The following is a 23,215-nucleotide window of genomic DNA, read 5'->3' as shown; positions in this document are numbered from 1 at the left end:
CCCGGGCCCCCGCCGCCCCGAGGGAGGCCGCCCAGCCTCCGCAGGCCGCAGCGGGTGGCGGCCGGCCCCACCACGACCTCTCCTCCCGCCTCGAGGGTGGCGGCGCGGCGGCGGGACCGGCAGCTCGCCCTGGGAGCGGGGAGGACGGACGTCGAGCCTGGCCGGGGCTCTGAATCGGCATCTTCCTCCCGCTTTTCATCCAGGAAGGCGTGAAAACGGAGAACGATCACATCAACCTGAAAGTGGCGGGGCAGGACGGCTCCGTGGTGCAGTTCAAAATCAAGCGGCACACCCCGCTGAGCAAGCTGATGAAGGCGTACTGCGAGCGGCAGGTAGGCCCGGCCCCCCCCCGCCCGGCCGCCCCCGCCGCTCTCCCTGGGGAAGAGTCCTCGGGACGGCGGGAACTCGGCTGGAAGGTTACGAGTACTAGGGCGTCGGGGTGCATATAGCCCTGTAGGCGCCTGGGAGGGCGAGGAGTTGGGCTACTGCCGACTCTGAAGCGCTGGAGTTCTTCTCTTCAGTTAATGAAAACTGCCTCTTGCTCATCAGGTGCTCCTAGAGCTCTAAACGCGTGTCCTGTGACGGGGTTAGCAAAATTTTTCGAGTTGCGATTCTGGCTCCGAGACCCATTTGCTCTGAATTTTTAGCCTCACAACCCCTCAGTTCTATCATCTCAAAAAACTTTTGTTAACTTTATATAGACCGTGTTTGCCATTTGGAAAACAGCAGAAAACAAATACTCCTATGCCATGAATTACATCATGGGTTGGTTTGGGTGTTTTTTTTCTCTCCTCCCTTCATGTGTCTCTCCCCTCACCCACTGCAGAGTTTGGACTGCTGTGTTCTGCAGGTGGCAGCCAGCTGCTCTATGTCAGAGGCCGTTTCTCGGTGCCACCCTGAGCTAGATGGGAGAGGGATTTATCCTCACATCCCGGTTCCCGAGTCTGTAGCCCTTGGTGCCTGTGCTTCTACGCTCTATTAGGTGGCGCAGAGCGGAGGGTGGGGATGTGAATGGCTTTCAGAAGTGGAGTCAGATTTTGTTTGCCGGCATTTCCCTTCATCCAGAGACCTCTTTAGAGAGGTGCGGGGAGTTTTGGTGTTCCTGTGGCTCTGTGTATGACTGGAAGTGTGAATCGCACGGGGGTTTTGAAGGATTTTGGAGAGCAAAGCAAAGACCTCGATCCCTGGGGCAGGGAATAAAGACCGCCTTGTGTGATTAAACACTGTCAAAACAGGATTCGGTCATGAATTCAGTTTGGGTTTTAAGGGCAACATTAACTTTCTGACGTTAGACCCTAGTGTTTTTCTAATAAACCTTGCAGGTAAAAAATCTGCATCAAGTTCTGCAGGTTCTTTTTTCCTCAGTCTTCATGGTTCCTTTTTTCATCAGAAGATAAAGACCTAGAACTGGGAGCAGAAGGCTGGCGGGAGTGAAAACTTGTCTTAACTAGGGGTAGTCAGTGCTGATAGCTAGTTACACTAAAAAGTAGGGTGTTTTCAGATTTTTTTAAAATGTTGTCCTTTGAGTCAACTGTTAATTCTCTGACTGCATGAGAAACAATTCCTGCTCCTTCCTGACATGTCCTCTGAGGCTTTATAGAATGGTGTATTGATTGATTGCTTCTTAAATTACCTTTGTAAATTAGCTTTTGATACTTGTGCCTTGCAGAGCAGGATCAGACCCAGGGGCCAAACCCACACCTGTGGTTCCATATAGAGTCCTTGCTGTGACAGCAGTGCAGCGGGATGTCACTCAAACAGTTCCGTTTCCTCAATTTATGTAGCAAGATAGATGCACCAAGTTTCCTGTCTCGTTAAATCTTTTGAGTCTTAATTTTGTTAATATTTGTTCTGACAGTAAAACCATAAATGTTTTGTTTGGATTCAGAAACAAAAGCGTGGTTTCTCATATATTAATTATTTTCAACTTGCAGGGCTTGTCAATGAGGCAGATTAGATTCAGATTTGACGGACAACCGATTAGTGAAACAGACACACCTGCACAGGTATGAAAAACACTTTTACTGCAAATTGCCATACAGATATTTTGATGTCTGCATGCAGATCAAAGGGGTTTGAAATCAAAATGATCCTGAAGTAGTTGCTCTAAGTTTAGTATGTTCCAAATAATTTGTCTAGGGTGGGATTTTTTTTGTTTTTCCCTTGTATGTTTTCACTGTTGGTGGGTGGGGAAGAAAATGCATAGGAGCATTGGTGCTGAACAAGCTGACACCAGAGTGCTGGTGTGGAAAGGACCCCTGGCAAGTGCCGGCACTTTGGGCTCTGTCCTATTTCTGTGTCGACCTGTTCTGAGCCAGCACTGAAGCTGTAGCCGCCATTGACTCTAGCAGTGCTGAGAACATGGGGGATTTCTTGGGCTGGCAAGGCCGGAGGCAAGGAGCAGAGATGTTCGGCTGGGTGATTTGTTGTAGAAGACGCTAAACTGCCCAGTTCAGTCTGACTGACCAGCGTGCCTCTGAAACCCATTTTGGTGTTGGCGATCCTCCAATGGGAAGGGCGATGGAGTGCTCTATGGAAAGTGTTTCATGCATTAATTAATTAAAGTTACACCTTAAGTGTTCTGTTACTGGTACGGTTTAGGAATAGAGAGCTAAGTGCTTTTGTAACTGTCTGTATTTCAAGTGTTGTATTTTCTGTATTACACTAACAGCTGGAGATGGAAGATGAAGACACTATCGATGTGTTCCAACAGCAGACAGGTGGAGCTTGTTAAGACGTGCCGTCCTTTTGAGAAGAGGAGTTCAAGGATCCTCATCACACCTCACTCTCTCATCTGTCCTTGGATTTGCTATTAAACAGTAAACAAATGAACATGCCAATCACACGGAATTCTTCTAAACTTTAGAGGACATTTACCAAAATTGCTTGTTGTCTTTGACGTACTGCGTGTGCAAGTCAAAACAGTATCTGCAGGGATTAATCTATATCTTAAATTGGGCCAATTTGATTTAAGTTCAGATTAAGTAATATGCGTTGTCTCTCTGCTGTTACCTTTTTTTTCCCTTTTTTTTTTCTTTAAACCTGTGGCCTAAATATTCATCCATGTATTAGGACATGGAGTGTTCATTCCTGGTTCTTGTTGGTCTTGCCCCTCTGTTTAATTCTAATCATGTAAATAATTCAGTATATTTTCATGCCAATTGTGAGCGTAAAAGTTTCCTTTTAAGATACGCCTAAGAGAAGGAAAAGAGACGCTGATTTTAAGTTTTTAGTGCGTGTTGCAAACACAGTTACTTCAGAAGCGTTAAGCCTGTGACACGAGGCTGGTACATGCAGATACGATGCTTAGTATAGAGTTGGAGTTTAAAATATTGCAGATTTACATGTGCTTTGTCATATTATGATAAAGTCGTCTGAAATATACTTTTTTAATGCAGAAATGAGATTTGTCCTGAATTATTGTCAGAACTGGAGTTAGCAGAGCAGCTGGTCCAAAAACGAACACTCAACACTCGTGATAGAGCAGCAGCATTTTTTTTGCTGTGCAAGCTTATAAAAACAGAAACCCATCACTGCACCATCAGCTGTTGTTCGCTGAGTGCCGGGCAGAATCTGTCACCTTTCCTCTACTCTCTTTAGTATGTCTCTTTATTTCTCAGTGGGTACTAGAAGTCTGCAGCCTCAGGTTTCTTTTTAATATTTGTTTTTGGTAGATTAACTTGATAAATGAAGGGAAAAAAGCGCCTTTTAATGTCACCAAGCTCTATGTGCAGGAGAGCTGTCAAGAACCTGGTGAGCAAAAGAAGAGAGGTGTGTGCGTGTCTGTGTGCTTAAAAAAAAAAAAAAATCTACTGCCTCCCCAAACTTAATGAATTTTAAATGCATTTGTGTGATGGGCTTCATGTGGAGCCCGTTCCAGATGAATTTTTACTGAGGCTGTCCTGTTGTCCCTCGGTAGGTTGTGTGCTGCTGGCCCGTGGGATCCTTACCTGCCTTTTATATTTACCTGACCCCTTTGGCAGTGTTAGATCATCTCTCGCTTGCTGGAAATCTTGCTGGAAAGGCCCTTATTTTCTTTTTCGTTTTCTTGTAAATGGGCTGGGGTGGGACATCCCGTAGATCTTGCTGTTTATTCACCAATTTGTACATTTATTTGTTGTCCTTTACTATTGTATACAGTAAATATAGTTTGGTACTCTGTCTCATGCCTTCCGCTCGATACGGCCGTGCTCCCCTCGGCTGGTTCTTTCCCTTCCAGCTGGGGAGCAGTACGTGGCGGCGGTGCTTCAGACCTCCACCTTGGAGGCTTCTGAGGCGGCAGCAGAAGTGTAAGTCCCAGGGGGTCTCCGCTGCACCGGTGCCTCCCTTAGCAGCAAAACCCACCCTCCCTGGGGCATTTCGCCGCACAATACGACTTTCCGCCTTCTTTTCTCTCTCCTCCCCTCCCCGGCGAGCAGCTGTCGTTTCTCCCTCCGTCTCTGCAGCCTGGTACCTGAAGGGTCGCCGCCGGGCCCGCCTGTTTCCGTGCAGCCCTGACGTGCCTCTCACCTGAGGGGTTTTCTTCTGCCCGGGGGGTGCTCGGCGCAGCGCAGGGCGGGCGCCCGCTCTGCGCATGCGCGGCCCCGGCACTGGGAGGACTGGGCGCGTATCATAGAGGCGGAGGGGCAGGCGGCCGGCCGCTCTAGCCGTCCTCTCTAGTCGCCCGCCCCGGAAGCGACGGCGGGAGCGGCGGGGCCGCGCCATGGCGGGGACGGCGCTAAAGCGGCTGATGGCCGAGTACAAGCGTGAGTCCGGGGAGTGGCGGGGCCGGGCACTCCTTGGTCTTCCCTCCCCGCTGCCTCTCCTGACGGGGTCCTTCTGAAAGCCCGGGAGGGCCGGAGGCCGCGGGCCGGGCGGGGTGGTGACGGCGGCGGGGCAGGCCGTGGGCGTCCCTCCCCCCGGGGCACCTCCCTGTGCCCCCGCCGGCCGCGGTTTCCCGGTCCCCGCCGGCTGCTCGGCTCCACTCGGCCTGTGGAGCTTTTCCTGCCTCCCTAGAGAGACACCTGGGGCGGGGGATTAGGGGACACCGGGGTCTGTGAAGCGCGGCTGTGGAAGAGGGGAGACATGGCTGGCACTGCTTCCCTCTGCGAGGTGGTTCTCCCTTCGCCCTTGCTGTAGGCCTCGGTGGGAAACCGTCCTGTGCACCGACCCTGGCTGCGAGCCCCGGCTGTTTCGGCTGGGACACAGTGGCACGGGGAGCTTAGTCATGGGGAAGGCCTGGGGATCCTGGGCCAGTGGCCAATTCTTTTTGGTTTTTATCCCGTTAAATTTTCCAGGTGGAACAAAATGCAGCCAGGGAAGCCTCTGTTGCAAAGCTTTGTTACCTTAAAGATAATTAGAGGTGTTTGTCAAGACCTTAATGGAAGCGCAGCGGTTAGTAACAGCCTTGAAACTCGAATTTAGTGATTAACAACATAGACTTCTTTGTTTAAAAATCTGTTGGAGATTATCTTTGCTGGCCCCACCACAGGGAGCAGGGACCTGCTGCTGCAGGCTGGCTCCCTCTGGACATCCCATTTGTCCTGGGGTGGGTGACCTGCTTCCTGGTGAGCTTGCGGGGTGTCCAAAGGTGCCTTTTTGGGGCAAGAAATATTTTTTGCCTGTTTGTTAGTTGCTTTTGGCCTCCGATGTTCTGGCTTTTATTTAAGGCAAGGAAATAGAATGGAGGAAAAAAAAGACGTGTTTGGTGTTCAGCTATAAGAACTGGTCTCCTGCTCCAGTGAAGGTCATTTACAGAGCTCCCGACATTGTCCAGGGACGAGGAGTTGTTTCTCGCTTTACCATCATTTTGTGGAAGACTCCAGCCTGTATAAAATATTTATAGACACATGTTTCCTGCCAGTACTGTGTTTATTCTCAGGCTGCTCTGCAGAGCACAGGTGTCTAAGCTGAACCATCACGCAGGTGTCTGCGAGGGTTGAGGCTGGCATGGGTTCCCCCTGCTGCTCAGGCTGCTGCTGGTAGCCACTCGGGATGGTGAGCAAGCCCCACCAGTGTGGTTGTGCAGGTAAAGCTTGTGCTGACAGCAAGTCTTAGAAACCTGCATTTTTCTGTTGTAATCCAGAAGCACTGACCTGAAAGGCAGCTGCAAAAAGACTTGACTCTGCTTTTATCTGTTCTCTTACATAAATCCCGTTAGTCCCAAGAAGTGTTTCTGATCCTTTGTTGTTGAGAAGCCCTGAGATCTTACTAGAATGTCTTGTATTAATTAATTCTGTAGGAAAAAGTGATATTAAATAGCATCAAAAAGAATTTGACTTAATGCTACAGGCAGACATTATGTGAATCTTCTCCGATAGTTTCCCAGGGTAACACTTGCCATGAATTGAGTTACCATCTTGTTTGTGATCCTCCTTTATAAATACTTTCCTAATTCTAATGAAACATAGTGTTGTAAAAAATGAATGTAATCTACAATGACTAAGTGTACAGTGCTTTTACTTCTGGAGACCTGAGTTATAGAATTAGGGTAAGCCAGACTTTTCCGTTTCTGTGGCTGCCTGGATTACCCTATGCTAGGCGTGCATTTCCAGGGTTGTTACTTTCCTTTAGTGGGTGCTCTCATCAAACTTTGCTACAAAGCCCAGAATCAAGCCTGAATTATAACCCTTCACTAGTGTTTCCCAAAAGACTGGGTGGTCGCAGCTCTTCAGAAGCTGTTTTGTCCTGTAGAAATTTTCAGCAAAAGTTATTTTGAAAAATAAAAATAGTTCCTAGCTGTAGGTAGTTCTGCTGCCTCTTTTTGCAGAAAAAGAGAAGGTCCTGTCTGGGGACAGGGCTGTAGTCTGAGGTTCAGCTTTGCTTGAACTTTCAGCTCCCTCCTGACGATGCGTGTTCCCGATGTATGTTCCTGGTGCGGGCATAAGCACTGCGTGGCCCTGGGTGAGTGTGAGTGTGGAAGCGACTTTAAACTTCCTCCTGGCTGCCCACCTCAGATGAAATCTTGTATATATCTATGTGTATATTTGTGCACACAATTCTTTTTTTCTTTAGTTTTCTTCTTCTCTATCTCTTCCCTTCAGTTACTTCTAGTCACAACAGAGATGTCTGGCAGTCAGTGCATTGCTGGTGGGTGTATTTTGTTTACCAGACTTCTAATTCTTTCCTTACTTGCTTATTTTTTAGTTTTGTTCTTTGATTTTCCCTGTGTATGTGTGTGCTCGTGTTTAAATCTGTAAATAAAGGTTTATTGTTACCTTATGTGAAAAATGTTTGACGTTGTGAGGAGTTTCTACCTGTTGGAGCCCAAATACATTATTTCATTTTGGGAGAGGCTGTGAAATTGCACTGTTTCCCCTTCTTTGTGGAGAAGGAAGGGAAGGTGGCTCTGGGCAGCCAGATGAGATGGATTTATTTTTTGTCCTCATTCAGGTCTTTTTTTGCATGTTTGGAGTGTCTCATACTTTTTGCTGTCTCACATTTATTCAAGTATTTTTCTACTCTGCCAGAACTAATTTAGATAAAGCTTTCTAAAAAATCACATATAAAAAAGGGCATACTTTCTGTTAGAGCATGTGTTTGTTGTTGATTCTAGATTTAGAATAGTGTTAAGGCCTGAAATGAGTCTCTCAATAGCAAGTTATGTTTGTGAGAGTTAAGAGATGGAAACCTTCTTCTTCTGTGTTTACTGTTTCCTGGCTGCATGTTCTTGAAGATGTCTTTATCGCTGGCTGAACTTTTTAAATCTAAAATGGGTTACGTTGAAAGTATTAAGTCAAATCTGTGGAGACACAACAATTGTAGTGCCTAGTTGTATGCACTGTACTTCCTTTCTGGTACAAAGAGGCAATAGAGCAGTGGGTTGTAATGCCAACAGGTATCATTGGGAGTGCTGTTGGGTTAAAAAGAGGAGACTTACATTAATTTGGAGATTTCAGAGTTCACAGAAGAAATACACAGAACAGAACAGAATCTGGCAGTGCTTCAGTGGGTGCTTCCTATCCTTACTGCTTAGAGAGAGTTCGCGTGGAGCCGAAGAAAAGTCCCACGGCAGCAGTGAGGGTTGCGATGAGCCACTCTCTCTGGGGGGGAAGAGAGGGATGAACGTTTGCAGTAGGCCTCTGCAGCTGTCCCTGTTACACGTGCTTTGAAAATGGTCTTTCCTAAGTGTAACACTGAGGAAATATCTCAGACACACACTGCGCTGTGTGTCCGTCTGAGCTCAAATTGCCTTATGCTGATCAGATGCTATGTCAGAGAGGAGAGAAGAAAACAGAATTTCTGGCAGAGCGGAAAGAACAAGATTCTGGTTTCAAGCATCTCAGTCCAGATGCTGTCAGATACTGAGGTGAGTATGTGCCCTTAATATTTCCTGAGTCTGGTGCATTTAAATCACCTTGGAGATATGCTAAATTGATAGAGTTTTTAGAAAGCATACTGCTGAACTTCTCTTTTAATAATGTGATCAGCCTTTATTAACTGCTTTAACAAAAAGGTGTGTTTTTAGTTCTCCTCCTTTTGGCCAAGGCATAATTTGGCCATAATTGGAGTGATGACTCCATAATGAGCAGTGAAATGAAAAGGGAGGCATTGATTGTATGTGCACCCAAATCTGCCCCAAGTTCCTAATAGAAGCATTGCACTTCACTAGCATTGGCTCCGTTTCATTCAGTCTCAGCTTACAAGCAAAAGCTCTTAAGTAAGGTTTAGCTGTGGTGCTACAAGCTGGGACTCATCGCGTTTCGATTTGGAAGCAAATCCCCTGACTGTGTGCAGCAGAACCACCCTGCAAACCGAACAGGATGCCTTGTGGAGGATGCAAAGAAGGAAACTGCTCCAAATGCTCTCCAGTGCTGAAGAGATGTTGCTCTGAATCAGGTGGTGGGCTGCACCACCATGGGCTCCTCCGACATGCACCCAACACGTGTGTCTGAGTAGAGAGCTCCCTACAACCCCCCCGAGACCCTGGGGCACCCTGAGGTGGTTTTGGTGATGTATAGGTGACCTGGTGCCTATATGTTACTACAACCTTGCCTTCCAGAAGCAGCTGCCAGCCTCAGCTTCTCCTTGTGACTCTGCTGTTCCTTTGTTTTCCACAGAGACTTTTCTTGGCCTTCCCCTTTACCTCTTTCAAAACTGATTCCTTTTCTGGCTTTCTGTTTTATCCTTTTTTCCACATTGACTGCTTGTCCTTCCGTCTCTTGGAATCCCTTAATAGGATGTTGCTGCTTGTGTGTTTTCTCTGTAGGAACTGTGAAGGCTTGCCTGGCGGTAGGGTACTCCCTGCATATCGGGAGGCTGCTTTATCCCACAGCTCCTGGTGGTGGCACCTCTGATAGATAGCACCATGTAAAATACCAGCACAGGAAGGTGGTGGCTGGTGTAGCTTCAGGATCCGCGTTTCCCCTGTCAATGCCTTGTGTTGGATGCTGTCCATGCTCAGCACAGGCGGAGGGTTCAGCTCCTTGCTGTCGCTGGGAAATAGCGCATGCAGGAACAGAAACTGCATGTCAGAGTTTGAGGCCGTCGGGTGACGGTGCCTGGGGTGTGGGTATGCGCTGGCATGCTGCTGTCGTGGGTGGACGGTGAGAGGGCAGCATGGCGTGGTACTTGCAGAGGGGAAGAGCTTTCCTTGGGAAAGCTTTAAACCATGCATGCGGGGCAGTGGGGGGGTTGTCTTGCAGGCCAGGAGGCCAAACTTGGGCTAGCCAGAAGTTACTCCGGGCCGGATGCCGTGGAGAGCAGAGGGTGGGCTGTTTCATCTGCTGATGTGCTCCTGTTGTGCCACGCGACTTGTCTGGGAGGACAGCCACAGAGGGACAGGGTGGCAGAGGAGAGTGGGGTAGGAGACTATTTGGCCGAGCTGACTTGTGAAAGTTTAAAACAAATGCTCTGATCGCGTGTTTTTTTTGCTGCTTACTTAAAAATAATTGGAAAATATTCCCCCTGACATTCCATTAAAGTGACCCTATTTTGGAGGCTCTGGTAAGAGTGAAGCCGCTGATGCTGTGTCAGCTACTGGCAGTTCGTGCTGTGTAGCTCCCGAAAGCTGTGCTTCCAATTTCCCTTTGAACGGCTCTAGAAAAAATCACAGGGTAGAATGTGACCATCCATGTGGAAAAGGGTTTTTTCCTTCCTCAATGACCAGGCATAGTAGCAGCCACTCAAAATCAAAGCTCATGTGCCCCTGCACTGCCCAGTTACCGCTTTGCCTGATCCTTAAGGATGGAAACCTCTTTTGCCTATCTCCAAGGGGAGAGCTGAGCAAGGTGAAGTAGAGAATTAAACCTCCATCCTTGTGAAGGCCTTTGCTTGGCAGGGTTTGGCTCTTGCTTCCCATCGCCCCAGTTTTCCTTGGGGGTGGAGAGCTGTACGGCACACCTCTGCATGGCTGCCCGCTGCAGGGGACATGCAGATGCTGCCACTGGGCAGCTGCGAAAGCTGCTGGGCTTTTCAAGGGAAATTGTGGGAAATACCAGAGGGATTTTCTTCTTAGAGAGAGCCACAAGATGGAGCAAAATTATTCCAGGAGCTGCTGGGTTTGACATCTCCCTCTTTCTGTCTAAAAACATCAACAAGAAAAGCTGTTAGAGACCCACTATCAAGCTGGAAAAACCTGCTCCTTAACATCAGGACTTTGTGGGAAACCGTAACGCTGAGTTTCAATCTGCTGCTGTGCTTTTGAACTTCAATTGGAGAGGTCTTTGCCAAAGTTAATGGCAATGTGAGTGAACAGAAGAGTTTCACTATCTTTCCTGTTGGTGTATCTCAGTACATTTTTGAATCCAACAGTAACTTAGCTGTTTTAAGACAAAAATCCTTGTGCTGTTTTGTGCAGCGCTACCCACAGTTTTCACGTATAGCCTAACAGAAATTAGGTCAGGTGTCTCGTTTATCAGTTTGTGACTTTCCATATTCCTGCTTGTTTTCATGCGTGGGAAAGTGCATAGCGCTTCCTGTGGCCACTTTTTCTGTGTTATGGGCCACTAGCAGTCCACAGGCCATTGGTTAGGAAACACTGTTCTAGGTAAGCAGCTCACAGGCCTTACTTAAGTTGGCCTCATCCTGTCACCTCCTCCGGTCTGACACCCTTGGAGCGTTGCCTCCTGCCACCAGTCCTGCTGGCTGCCCCACGTCTCACTTGGAGCTGTGGGGCTGGTGTTCAGCCCCCCAGGGACTGCAGGTCCACTGGTTGCCTGTGCGCAGCTGGACTTTGCCTCACCAGCTGCTGCCACCCTGCAGGACTTCAGAAACTGGAAGTTGATGGTCATTGCACTAGATAGTAGAAAAACTGGTTATTATTTTATCAGTGCACAGAGTGCTGGGCTTCAGCAGGCTGGAAATGAGGTATTGCTGCTGGAGGTTATTGTATGAATTGGGAATTGTACCGGTTTCCTACAGAAAGTGAGGGGTGATAAATCCAAACTTGCCTTGTGCAGCCATGGCTGCTTTATTGCTGCTTCTTTTTTTACTCACATTTTCCAGGCCACGCGGGGAGAGTCGAATTAAATTCAAGGAACAGAGCCGCTTGTCAAGTCTCTCTTGCTTCTGCTTCTCCAACTTTTTGCGTTGTTTTGGGGTTTGTATTGTGATGCTGCCAAGTCTGAATTGGTGCACAGGGGTTATGGGAATACAATCCATTTTCTTTTCAGGCTGTTGAGTTTGTACCTGCAGATACCACAGTGCTCAAAGAGGAGAGTGTTCCTCATGCTTTGTGGAAAGAGGTTTTTTCCTTCCTTCTCAGTTTTAAATTGTTGCCCCTGGGAAGACTAGTTCTGGGAGCCTGAAAAATCACAAAACAGCAAATAATGTTGGCTACAAAACTCTCTTGCATGAAGAAGTTAAATTGTCAGCAGTGAGATACTGGGCATTCTGGATGCAGAGTCTTGTGCAGTAAAGCATGGCCAGAACATTTCTCCCATGGTGTCCTCAAGCTTTTCCCCCAGGGTATTTGCTGGCGGGGCCTCTGTGCTAAGCTGTGGCCATCCAAATGGTAGCCAAAATGCTCGGGCTTGTAGGTCATGTTAACCTTTCTTGTGTTTTTGTTTTTATAGAGCTGACCCTGAACCCGCCGGAAGGGATCGTAGCAGGTGAGGAGTTAAGTAGGATTTGTGCACTGTGAAGTTGTTGCCTTGCTTTCAGGTAGCGCTAAGTGTTATTTTGTTTTTTTCTTAATAGGTCCCATGAATGAAGAGAACTTCTTTGAGTGGGAAGCTCTGATTATGTAAGTTGATACTGGTTTGTATCTGCACACTATGATTAGATTCTAGGAGAACAAGAATGCAAAAAATATATCAGTTCTGCGTAACATCGACCTTGGCCTACCTTTGACTGGGAGCTTCTTTTCTGACCCAAACTGGGAATTATATTTGGAATTTAAACAGTGTGATAGAGGCAGCATTGGGACTTAAGTGATATTTGTTGTACAGGTGTCATTATAGTAAGCAACATTCAGCATAAGTAACGTGCAAATTTGACAGGAATACTCATTTGGGCTCCCTTGGATATATGTTGCATATACAAACGCTGTAGGAAACAATTAATTGCTTGTAGATCACACAAACCTGTTGAGAACTTTACTCAACTGCAAATATAGGACAGGTTTTTCTCATGTTTTAAGTGGAGCAAAATACACAGATTATCAGTGACAGAATAAAAAAATTAATGTCTAAAATTAGTTTACTAACTATTCAATTTTTTTCTAGGAAAATGGAAGGGGATTGATCTGAGAAAGTATTCAAATTTAAAAAAAAAATTCTTGTGAAATTCTTTACACTTCATGAATCAGCTGCTGGTGTAAAGATGTTGGGTGCAGTGGTTCCGTGTAGAAAGCTCCTCTATTGGTGAATAGCTCTGATCACTACCTGTTGCGTTTTGGGGGGTGACAAAGACTTCTTTACAAAGCTGTGTCCTCCTCCTTCCACTCCTGAACTGATACGTCCAGTTGTTCATAGAAAAACTTGCCATGAAAAGACAAAATCTTCTTGCCCAGCATCTTAAAAGTTGTCTTCTCTCTTGCTTGTACTCTTTTACTCATGCTGTGCCCTTCTTTGGGAACTCTGAGTGCATGGAATAACTGGTGAGTTTTACAAAACAAAGTTCTAAAATGGCAGGAGAGAGGAAGAGAGACCTCTGTCACTCAGGTCTGACAATTTACGCAAATACTACAGAATGAAAAGATGAAGAAGCTCCAAATGGCTAAGTTTGTCTTGAAGCCGATGGTCTGTTGTTAGGGTAGGTCCAGGCTCTGTATTTCAAGATTCCTTTAGTAAGAGCTGGTGATTTCCTTTCCTTCAGCCAGGTCCAGGGGGTCCCAGAGGATGCTGGGGGCAGCAGGCGGTGGCTGTGGCCCCGCTCACAGTGTGCCTGCTGTGTTCTTGGCAGGTTTTCACTGCAGCCACTAGTGCTGACTTAGGAGATTCTCAACGAGCATGGGTGGCAGAATTTTCCTAGCTCAGTTTGCTTGGAGTGTATTGTCTAGGGATGAAAAACAAGATTTCTTGGGATCAGGCATGCAACCAATACAAAAGCGTACCAACCTGTAGCACATCACCTATTCCACACAAGCTAGCTGCGTGGGTGATCCTATTTTATGGCAAGCGTGAGCCTCCGAGTTATTTTAGGCCTTGGTAAATGGAGATTAGGATTACCACTGCTTGTTTGCTGATTGATATGAAGAGTTGGCAAATGCCTCTGCTTATGTGCAGCAATTTATCCTGTGATAAATAGGTGATACTTCCTGGTAGCTCAGTCTCCTGAAATTAAACACTTAGCATGGAAATAGGTGGTTTGTTGCCTGACACCAAAGATTTTGGCTGCAGTGTCTTACACTTTCTCTTTCTGCAAGTGGGATAGTTATCACTTTTCTGAAACACGCGCTTTGTAATGTACCAAATTTCAGTTCAGACAGCTGTGTGTTGCTTGGAGTATGCAAATCCGAGAGGATTTAATGCACTTCTTGGAATCTGGAAGGAAATTCCTGCCTATTGGTACTTTCTTGTAGCAGAGGTTTTGTGGTTGAGTAGAGCTTTCATGGGGGGGACACAGAAGTACTTTTGGATTTGGTTCATTACCTAGAAAATACTTTTTCTGATGTTTCCCATGACAAATTCTTAAACAACAGAGAAGCCGCTTGCAGACTTGAAAGCCATTGAAAGTGCTGAGTGTTGAGCTTCAGGTCTTTGTCAGCGCAAAATGAGGGGTGGAGGTGCTTTAATTTTGGTTTCTGTATTGTGTGTGTGTCATAATAAAATTATATTTTAAGGTCTGCTAAATTCTGAAGCTGTGGTACAATAGAAACATATTTACCCTAAACATGTTTGGTTACTTTCATCTCTTTGCAAAACTCTTATTAGTAGAAGTATTTGCGTACATTTGGAAAGCAAACTAAATGACTTGTTTATATTTGTCTGTGATAATCTTCTTGAATGTTTTGTAATCTCAAATGTGCTGTGTGAGATTATGGGAATGAAAGAAGTGCAGATGAGGAAATTACAGTTGGCATAACATTTTTAGACAGATGAAGTGTAAAAGGTAAGTAAGTAGCACAATAATGAAGAACAGAATAGAATACTTTTTTTTCCCTTCACCCAATTTATATAAAGCTAGAGCACATGTAATGGCAAATAAATAAAAAAAAAAAGAGACCTTAGAGAGAAAAGACATTGCCTGTTTATCAATTCAGAAGTGGGCTAGGTAATGTTACACAGATTGGTGTAAGAGCTTCTCTCAGAGATAAAATAATGCCTTTTAAAATAATGGTGGTAATAATTTGTATTTCCAGTGTTCTTGCCTGCAGCAGCAGTGCTGGATAAATGTTAAACATATAAATGTTAAGGCTGTATTCACATGTCTGAATGACAGAACAGTTCTTATGCTCCCAAAGTGAGTGTAATAGATCCACAACTGAAAATAAAATGTGGTGGTCTTTCTGAATGGTGGAGGTTTGGAGCCTGATGGTAAAATGCACCCTTTTGATGAGACATGAAACAGTAGCTGAATTAGAGTATTTATGAAAGCCAAATCTTTGCAACAGGGTGACTTATTTGTGGTGATAAATAGCCCCAGCATGTCAAGAGAGTTTACCATAATGCCGCTTGATTTCTTAGCGCTGCGTGAGGTCCTACAGGCTACATTGTGTTGTGCAAGTTCATGAATTGAATGTTTCGAGACCAAGTTTTGCCCTCTTTGGTTGGCATATGCAAGTGTGTGTTGCTTTTAAAGTTTATCCCCAAAAGATGCAAAACCACATAATTGTTGAGAACTAAAGATTGCTTGAAAACTAAACAGTATAAATTGAAGTCAACTTACCAAAAACCTGTCTAGAAAGGTAATTAGATCTATAATTAGGCTTATGACTTTTGTTTAGCATGGAATTCCCCTTGACAGCATCTGATGACTGTGGGTTTTGGTCTTCTTCCAGCATCTTTTTACAAATAAGAAGCCATTTACAAATGTATGTGAAGCTATGATTATAGTATTAATTGTCCTTGTCAGTGTGCTTTTCCCTCTTATTTTGGCAGATACCCGCCATCCTTTTCTTGCCCTTGCCTAAGTAATAGCCAGCTCATGGAGTTAAGAGTTTCTTATTTTCATTCAACAGAGTTGTTCATTACATCTCTCTCACAACTAAGCAGTCTGGTTGTCTAGCAAATCATTTAATGCCATACAATGGCCGGAGGAGAACTGACGTCTGCTCCTCAATGCTTTAGGGAAGTCTGTAGAGTAGCATCGGGTATGGAAAAAGATGCAGAGACTGCCTGCTTTGCAGGCTGTAAAGAGTCTTAGATGGAACAGGTTTAAGACAAGGTTTTTCTTAGAGTTACATGCCTCGAGCCTGTGCAGAATGAGTGCCTTTTGTGTGCATGCAGTTAGCAGTGGCCAGTGCTTTGTCTTCCCTGGGGTGTGGGAACTGCTGAAGGCAACTGGCCTGTTGGCTCAGTGCTCTGTGCTCAGTGGGACGGGTGTCACCACTGCATGGTCTGGGTGTTTCTTGGAGGAACCCTAATCGAGTACTGGGTAGTCTGGACTTCGACTGGCATAGCAGCTCAGACGAGATCATAGCATAAGGCATGGAGGCTTTGAATGTGGTGTACTTTGCAATCACACCACCTGCTCTGCAAAGGTTTCAAGAGGTGCTGTGCTCTTTACCTCTCTGGCCCTGCCAATGTCCTTTTTGAACTGAAAGCGATGCTGTCAAGTTTAAACGTTGCGGCCTCCTGAGCGTTTTGTAGTTGCAAATGCTGTCTTGGATTAACTTTAATAATTTCTTTGAAGTTGATCCTGGCAGCAATGAGTGGCTAAAAGAAAAGCATTTTGCTCACATAATACAGGCCCTGAAATGGAGCATGTTGGGTTAACATATTTGACAGAAGAGCCCTTAAGGCTGTGTGTTTGCTCTCAAAACAGAACATAAGACACCCACCAGCTTTTCAATGCGTGTATGTACATACTCTTAGAAGTTCAACAATAAGCCTTTAAAATGCAGCTCGAATTAAAGTGTTCATGAAAAAATGCATTCAGTACTCTCAGATGTGAATTGAATCCTGACTAAATTTAGGGAAAAGGCCAGAAAGGGAACAAAATGGTTGAGATGGTTTAGCTTTCATTCTTGCAGTATGTTGATGCATTTCTTTAATCTAACCTGCTAGTGTCGAATATTCAGGTTTAAATCACATAGTTCGTGTGTTTATCTAGCAGCCAAGTCTTTTGAATCCCAAAGTTGAAGAGAGTGAGCCTCCTAGGGCTTTAGGTTTTGCTGGTCTCAATTTTCTTTTTCTGTAGATTACCACTTGCAGCCTTAACTGTTAGGAGTCCTTGAACTTTTATGTTCTTTCTGGCATGGAGAATGTGGATTGGAAGGAGGAAGCATGAATATTTTCCTAAACCTTATTTCCCAGACAGCGTAACCCTTGTTTGAAGAGCTTTTTACTAAATACATGAGGTTTCCTTGGCTAAGACTTTCAGTGATGAAGCTTGTTTCATGATCTTTCTAATCAAGGGAGATCATGTTTGTGTTATAGCTTCCAGATGGTTCCTCAAGTTCGAATACATCATGCCTAATAAACTTTTTTGCTCACCTTCCAAAAATGTTTTACGTAGGGAGAGTAAAATAGTTGTCTATATTCATAACTTGATTGCACTTTGAACTAGATGATGAGCACAATAAGGAAATGTTTCTACAAGAACCCTGATGCAGCCATTTGTTCTCCTGGTGCACTTGAGGGAGTGCAAACTAAATACCTTAAGTCTGCAAAGAAACATTGTTGTCCTGCATCTAGCAATTATGGTCCCTGAGCTGTGTTTTTATTTTTACAAAACATTGCTGTATTTTTTGCATCAGATAGTGCTGAGTGTTTATTTGTGGTTATGCTCAATACTGGCAGTTTGAATCTCCGAGGTTTTATAAATTACTTTTGAGCTACAGCATTTGACATCTCTGTCTTGTGCAGCATAACAGTATCTTCAAAGGCACAGGAGTCCCACACCTGCCTCTGCTTTCTCTTGACGTGCAGATGCTCAAATCCTGGAACATGCCTTGGAGCCAGATACTCCAATTATATGCAGACACACCCTGCTAATTAAGCAGTGTTGTGACCTTCCTAGTAATTTAGTGTGCAAGCTTTGATTTCCCCCTTCCCTCCCAAACCCCATATTTGGATTTAAGTTTATGAGGTGTAGGCTAAGAGTGCATTAACTCTTTGTTTTCTGGAGAAGATGATATAACCCAAACCTCCTAAAATGTCTTTTGGGTGAAAGAACTATTTAAAACTCTGGTGAATAGCTTTTTATCTGTTTCTAGGGGTCCTGAAGACACCTGTTTCGAGTATGGGGTTTTCCCTGCTATTCTGAGCTTTCCACTCGACTACCCGTTAAGTCCTCCGAAGATGAGGTTCACGTGCGAGATGTTCCATCCGAACAGTGAGTCTGATGCAGCAGGACATATGGGGGAGTGGGTTGCTTGTGCACCTTAAAAACAGACTTCTGCAGCAGGAGAGCTGGCATCCTTCCCAAGGGGTGGTTCTCTCTGTTTCCAACCTTGAGTATGCAGTAGGAATGTTCAGCTGTCCAGCAATTTTGCTCTGTCACTTTATCACATTATTCTTCATATATCTTTTGGTCATAAACAGTCCAATAAAGATTCCAACAATTTCACTGTCTTTAAGATCATTCCAGGAATATTGTAACTATTGTCTAAATAGTCCAAAGATAGATCTTCTATACATGATGCGAGATTTAGTGAATTAATACAGACTCTTTCCAGTCTTGCTCTGTGGCTTGTATTTAAGTAGTTTGATGTTACTGTAATGAGAGAAAATTTGTTCATGTTCACCAAAGTGTGGGTGCAGCTTCATCAGGCAGCATGGCTTTTTCCCCATTAAGTCACAAGTTTAGTGACATTTCTGATGTGATCTTTCTGAATTACACAGTACTCCGTCCAAGTAGATGATACGTTTGCAGGCATTTAATATTAAGACTTTGCTGGCCTTTTCTCTGCAATTCTGATGGTGACAATATTATCTTAAGACTTTTCAGTGGAAGTAATTGAAGTAACAAGTACAGCTAACAAGTTTGAGCCTTGGACAGGTAAAAACCTTAAAGCCCCCTTTTACAGCCTGGAGCACTGCTTTCTGGAGTCAGCCTTGGCATTCTTTGTAAAATTGTTGCTTATGACATCTGCTAAATCAACATGGATTGCATAAAGATTGTTTATCATCACCCAGATTTGATGGGCTGGATCTGTATTCTAGGCTGTTAGCTCTCTGCCACTTGAGAGCAGTAAAACGAAAATGCTGCCCTCCTGCCTAGTGTTTCCTTCCCAGCTGACATTCCTGCACTTGCATAACGCAGATCTTAATGTCAGCTGGGAATCGATTTATTTCATCCTATTCCAAGGAATTCTGCAATTTCTTGAAGTTCTTCTTTCCTTCTCGAAGCACCACTGCTGCGGATTCTTGCCCATTTAATCCACATCTTCCTGTTCTCCTGTGGAAGACACACCTGCATGTCACAGCATAGAACTGTGCGGATGTGCCCAAGGCAGTGTAGCATCACCTCTGATGTCTGCAGCAGTGCAGCGTTTGGCACCTGGAAGCAGTGCGGCCGCATTGACACCTTGCTCCAACTGGACTATTTCACCCAAACTTCTTGGCAGAACTGGTCTCTGTGGGCAAATCTGTGTCCAGGCAATACTCTGCAGCTGCAGTTGTGGCCTTGGCTTGAGGTTCACTGCTCACAGCTGCTTTGTGGGCAGCATAGCCAGGAGGAGTGGGGTGCCGAGAAGCACGAACTGCCTGACTCTTATGTGTTACAGCGTGGCTCTACATGTGGGCGCTCCCCCCATGGGGTTAACTGAAGCATACTGGATGGTCAGCTTAGCTCTTTGAAGTCCCATGACTCTGGGTCATGTTAATCTAAAGTTGAGATCACCTAAAGTAGATACTTCGATCTTTCTTCTCGGGTAAGATTGTGATGGTTTGGTTATACCCAGAAAGGCTGTAGAAATGGGTGGCTGTGCTGTGCTTTTTCTGTTCCTTAAGTGCTTACTCCTCCACCTGTGAGGAGTTGCAAGGAAAATCTTTAAAAAGTCTGCTGTGTTCCCCTTATCTTTGCAGTTTATGTTATGTACAGGAGGAATTGAGATACCACAGAACTATATTCTCTTAAAATAAAACTGTGTTCGTGGATGCTCTGGTGAAGATAACTTCAAAGTAGCAATTAATGGCAAGTCTTGTGTTAGCACTTAGTGACAAAGTGGGAAGATGGGTACATCTTCCTGGAATCAGTCTCTGCTATCATGACTGTGCCGCTGTGGTCCAGCTGTTTTAAATGAGGCACTACATAAAAACATTGTAGTAAATTACAAGTGAAATACCTTCTGCCAGTGTGTTCCGAACTTGTAAGGAGAAGTGCTGATTGAGCACGTGCTGTTTTCATCTCTTCCAGCTACAGCTAGACCAGCTCCAGTCCCCAGCCTGGGGCTGCAGGAGGGGATGCAAATAAAAGTCTTCCAAAGTGCTTACATGTTGCAGGCTTGTGCAGACATTAGCTGGGTGAATGGAAGGAACTGGAAATGAGCACAACTGCTTCCAGCGGTCATTCCCTCTTTTTGTTTTGTCTTGTTCGCCTGGCAATGGCACAGGTTTGGACACCCGAGGAATAGAAGCACTGGAAGTACTGAGATAAAGTTGTCATGCCTTGGGAGGCTGCAGAATTAGGCCATGCTGCTAAAGCAGTATTTTGAACTCCGTTCTCTTTGTGTTGCCTCTTCAACCTTTCTTAGGCCTCATTATCAAGTCAGTGGAGTCCCGCATCTGTGCAGACGACTTGTACTGTTGCACAAGCTTTGCTTATGCTACAGGTGGGACCGGAAGATGTCTGTATCCTTAATTGACAGGTTACCTTGTTTCCATGCACTTTAATGCAGCAGAGCTTTAAGCAAAATTTTAAAAAGTAGTGTGAACTCTTCTGGTTGCACCTCAGTAATGTTCAAAATAAGATCAATTATATTGTTTATAACATACCACTTTTCCCTCCTTGCTGCAGCAAAGCAAGTTTGCTTAATTCTTTTTACAGTCACGGTCCAGTGAAGGACTCCAACATGCATTCAGTTCTGTGTGATTGTTACCCTTCAATTTAAGTAGGACTGGTTACCTACTTGGAGCCACGTCTGTGCGTAAATACTTGCCTTGTTCCACTAGGCTGCATCTCTTCCTTTTTCTGTGGAGCCTGTCACTGGTTATTAAATGACAGGAGTGCTCCCAGCAGGCTTCTGTTAGGGAAGGATGACCCAAGTTTGTTAGATTTGCTTAAAGAAAACTGTTGCTAGATTTTTGTCTTTCAGATTTTTGTGTCCGCTTGCCTTTGGAAGAGGAAATTTAAAACTGGGTTTAGCTTCAGTCATACAAAGGCCGTGTCCAAACATTTATCTGTGCTAAAGATCCAGAGAGGCCAAGTGTTTCCACTGAATAACAATCAATCCCCTGTACTTCTTGTGCAGTTTACCCAGATGGGAGAGTTTGCATCTCTATTCTTCATGCTCCTGGGGATGATCCCATGGGATATGAGAGCAGCGCTGAGCGGTGGAGTCCTGTGCAGAGTGTGGAAAAGATCCTCTTGTCGGTTGTTAGCATGCTGGCAGGTAAGGACTGCTGTTTTGTTAGCAGTAGCTCAGACAGCTGCTCTAGCTAACTCAGTAACTGCTTCTTGCTGTTTGATTTGTTAAGTGAGCAAAGGACATGTAAAGCTGCTCAGCAGCAATCACAGTTGTTAAAGCCCTAGTATTTATTTATTAATAAACCAGTTCTCTGAAAACAATTGAAAAAGTATAACTGAACAGGTGTTTCCAGCTTTGCCAGCAACTGCACTGCTTTCCTTCAAGGTCAGCAGCAACCGAGGAGATGGTGATGGGCAGGTGGGTCTGGAGGCTCAGCTGGTTCCCTGCTCCTGCATATAACCTGTGCTCTGTCTTTGTATTTGCTGTGATGCCTGTTTAGATCTTGCAGGTCTTAAAGCTATGGATACAGCTTGTGTTGGATTTGGCTTTAGCAGCTGAAGGGTTACCAGCCAGATCTAACCAGTACAGTAAACTGGAGTCTGTGGCCTCTGTGATTGACAAGCCAGCACCCTCCATTTCTGTTTGGTTTTTGCCAGCCTGGGCATGTACCCCATTCTGCCACCTCTGGTTCAGGGGATGGTTTCTTGAGGAATGGAGTGAAAAAACTTTTTGTGCAGCCTTTTAAATGGCTTTCCCTAAATCTAGCAAGGGCTGTGGATCAACTCTGTTGTGTACAGCTCCCTGAAAGTCAGATTTTTTACCACACAGCGGACAGAGCCACTGAACTGCCCAAAAAGGGCAGAGCTGTGTCCCTTAGAATCGTTTTGAATGATAAAAGATTTTAGAAGGTTTAGAGGGTTTAGAAGCAGCAAAGTTGATCAAAGAGCAAGCAAGAGATTTTTACATAGGACCGTTTTAGCTTCAGAATAGTAACCTACCGTTGGGAAGCTGTGCAGACAAACAGTACCTTGCTGGGCTTCCTGTGGCCTCCAAGAACTTGGTTTGTGGTGCAGCCTTACCTAGACTGGTTAGTGTGGGAGTCACCTGGTCTCTCTTATTCTCTGCCTGTGCATCCCGTTTTCCCACAGCTTCTGGTGGAATTAGTCTAAAACATCAATGGTCAGCTTCTTTCAGGCTGCTGGCAAACTCTTGGCTCTGGTTCTGCAGATAGGGTAAGCCCAAGCTTACCAAACTGGGTGACCTGGGTGTCTACTGGCTTTTAAGGGCAGACGATCAGCATTGTGTTGAGAAAGACGTGAGCCCAAGATATCTGCCATGAATGGGGCTGGGGTGGATTTGGACTAGTGTGTGAAGCAAAATGGGTAGAGTATGTTCTGTCTTAGTGGCTTGTGTAATCCTGTGACAGTTGTCCTGTTGTATGCTGACCACAAACCTGACAAACCCTGTGTTTCAGCTTACCTCTGTACAAAATGAAGTGTTGGAGTCACAGGGGCTTAATGTACTTTGTAAAGCGCTCTGAAATCCTCGGATAAAAGATGTTGTAGAAATGAAAGCATTCTATGGGTTTTCTTGGTTTGTTTTGTTGTTTTTTAATAGGACAAGCCATCCTAAAGAGTGACAGAGCCTGTTTGGGTGGCCTGGTCGAGAGGGCTTTGTGTCTGTGAAGCCGCAGAACCAGAAAAAACATTTTGCAGGGAGCAGTGTGCAGTTTTAAAAACGCTTGATGACACTGGTGGTGCCGTGTTGTGGTGTTCCATGTGCATGCTGGGGCTCAACTGCTGAGAGCATAAACAAAAGAGAGTCTTGCTCCTCTGCCTTTTTTTTTCTTACCTAAACTCAACCTTGCTGTGATATTCTCTTGTGATCAGTTAAATCAGAACCATTTGGGAACCCAGCAACTGTCATTGGATTTTCTTTAGTGGTGTTTCTGTAGTCCCAAGCAGGAGGAGTGTGCCAAAGCCACAGGGAAGTGGCAGTGCTGAAGCATTATTGAAAAAGCGAGAGGGTCTTGCTCCGTTGCCTGCCTGCCTACCTATCTTTCAGTCTTTCTCGTTTCAGAGCCAAATGATGAAAGTGGAGCCAATGTAGACGCCTCGAAGATGTGGCGAGAAGACAGAGAACAATTTAACAAAATTGCCAAGCAGATTGTGCAGAAGTCACTTGGACTTTAAGCTCACAGACTGAAGTGTTTTGTATTTCTCTCCGCCTGAAAACGAGCAGTGCTCAGTGCTGGTACCAAAAAGGAAAACTTTGCAAAAC

At 45.2% G+C, this 23,215-nt stretch overlaps 2 protein-coding genes across 8 annotated transcripts; both read left to right on the top strand.

Moving 5' to 3' along the window:
* Positions 1-173: 173 nt before the first annotated feature.
* SUMO3 (small ubiquitin-like modifier 3) lies at positions 174-3,808 on the top strand (the record flags this gene model as incomplete). The annotated part of the gene is made up of 3 exons (XM_010561293.1): positions 174-332; positions 1,935-2,006; positions 2,672-3,808. Coding segments are annotated over 3 exons (294 nt in total), but the record flags the coding sequence as incomplete, so codon positions are not given.
* Positions 3,809-4,673: 865 nt separating this feature from the next.
* Positions 4,674-23,134, top strand: UBE2G2 (ubiquitin-conjugating enzyme E2G 2). 7 transcript variants are annotated; one of them, XM_010561223.1, is made up of 7 exons: positions 4,691-4,745; positions 7,905-8,287; positions 11,994-12,029; positions 12,118-12,163; positions 17,741-17,859; positions 20,939-21,079; positions 23,015-23,134. In XM_010561223.1, exons 4-7 carry the CDS (start codon positions 12,123-12,125, stop codon positions 23,125-23,127), a joined length of 414 nt encoding a protein of 137 aa, XP_010559525.1. In that variant the 5' UTR covers positions 4,691-4,745; positions 7,905-8,287; positions 11,994-12,029; positions 12,118-12,122; the 3' UTR covers positions 23,128-23,134. The 7 variants fall into 7 exon arrangements, with proteins under 7 accessions (XP_010559520.1, XP_010559527.1, XP_010559525.1 ...); XM_010561224.1 differs by lacking the exon at positions 4,691-4,745 and adding an exon at positions 5,989-6,007; XM_010561218.1 differs by lacking the exon at positions 7,905-8,287 and having other exon boundaries at positions 4,674-4,745.
* Positions 23,135-23,215: the final 81 nt, after the last annotated feature.

This window comes from Haliaeetus leucocephalus, unplaced genomic scaffold (genome assembly GCF_000737465.1).
Source record: "Haliaeetus leucocephalus isolate CR32 unplaced genomic scaffold, Haliaeetus_leucocephalus-4.0 Scaffold143, whole genome shotgun sequence".
In the NCBI taxonomy this organism is placed as follows: domain Eukaryota; kingdom Metazoa; phylum Chordata; class Aves; order Accipitriformes; family Accipitridae; genus Haliaeetus; species Haliaeetus leucocephalus.
The sequence above is the reverse complement of the archived record's forward strand: the minus strand, read 5'-3'. Positions and strand labels throughout refer to the sequence as shown.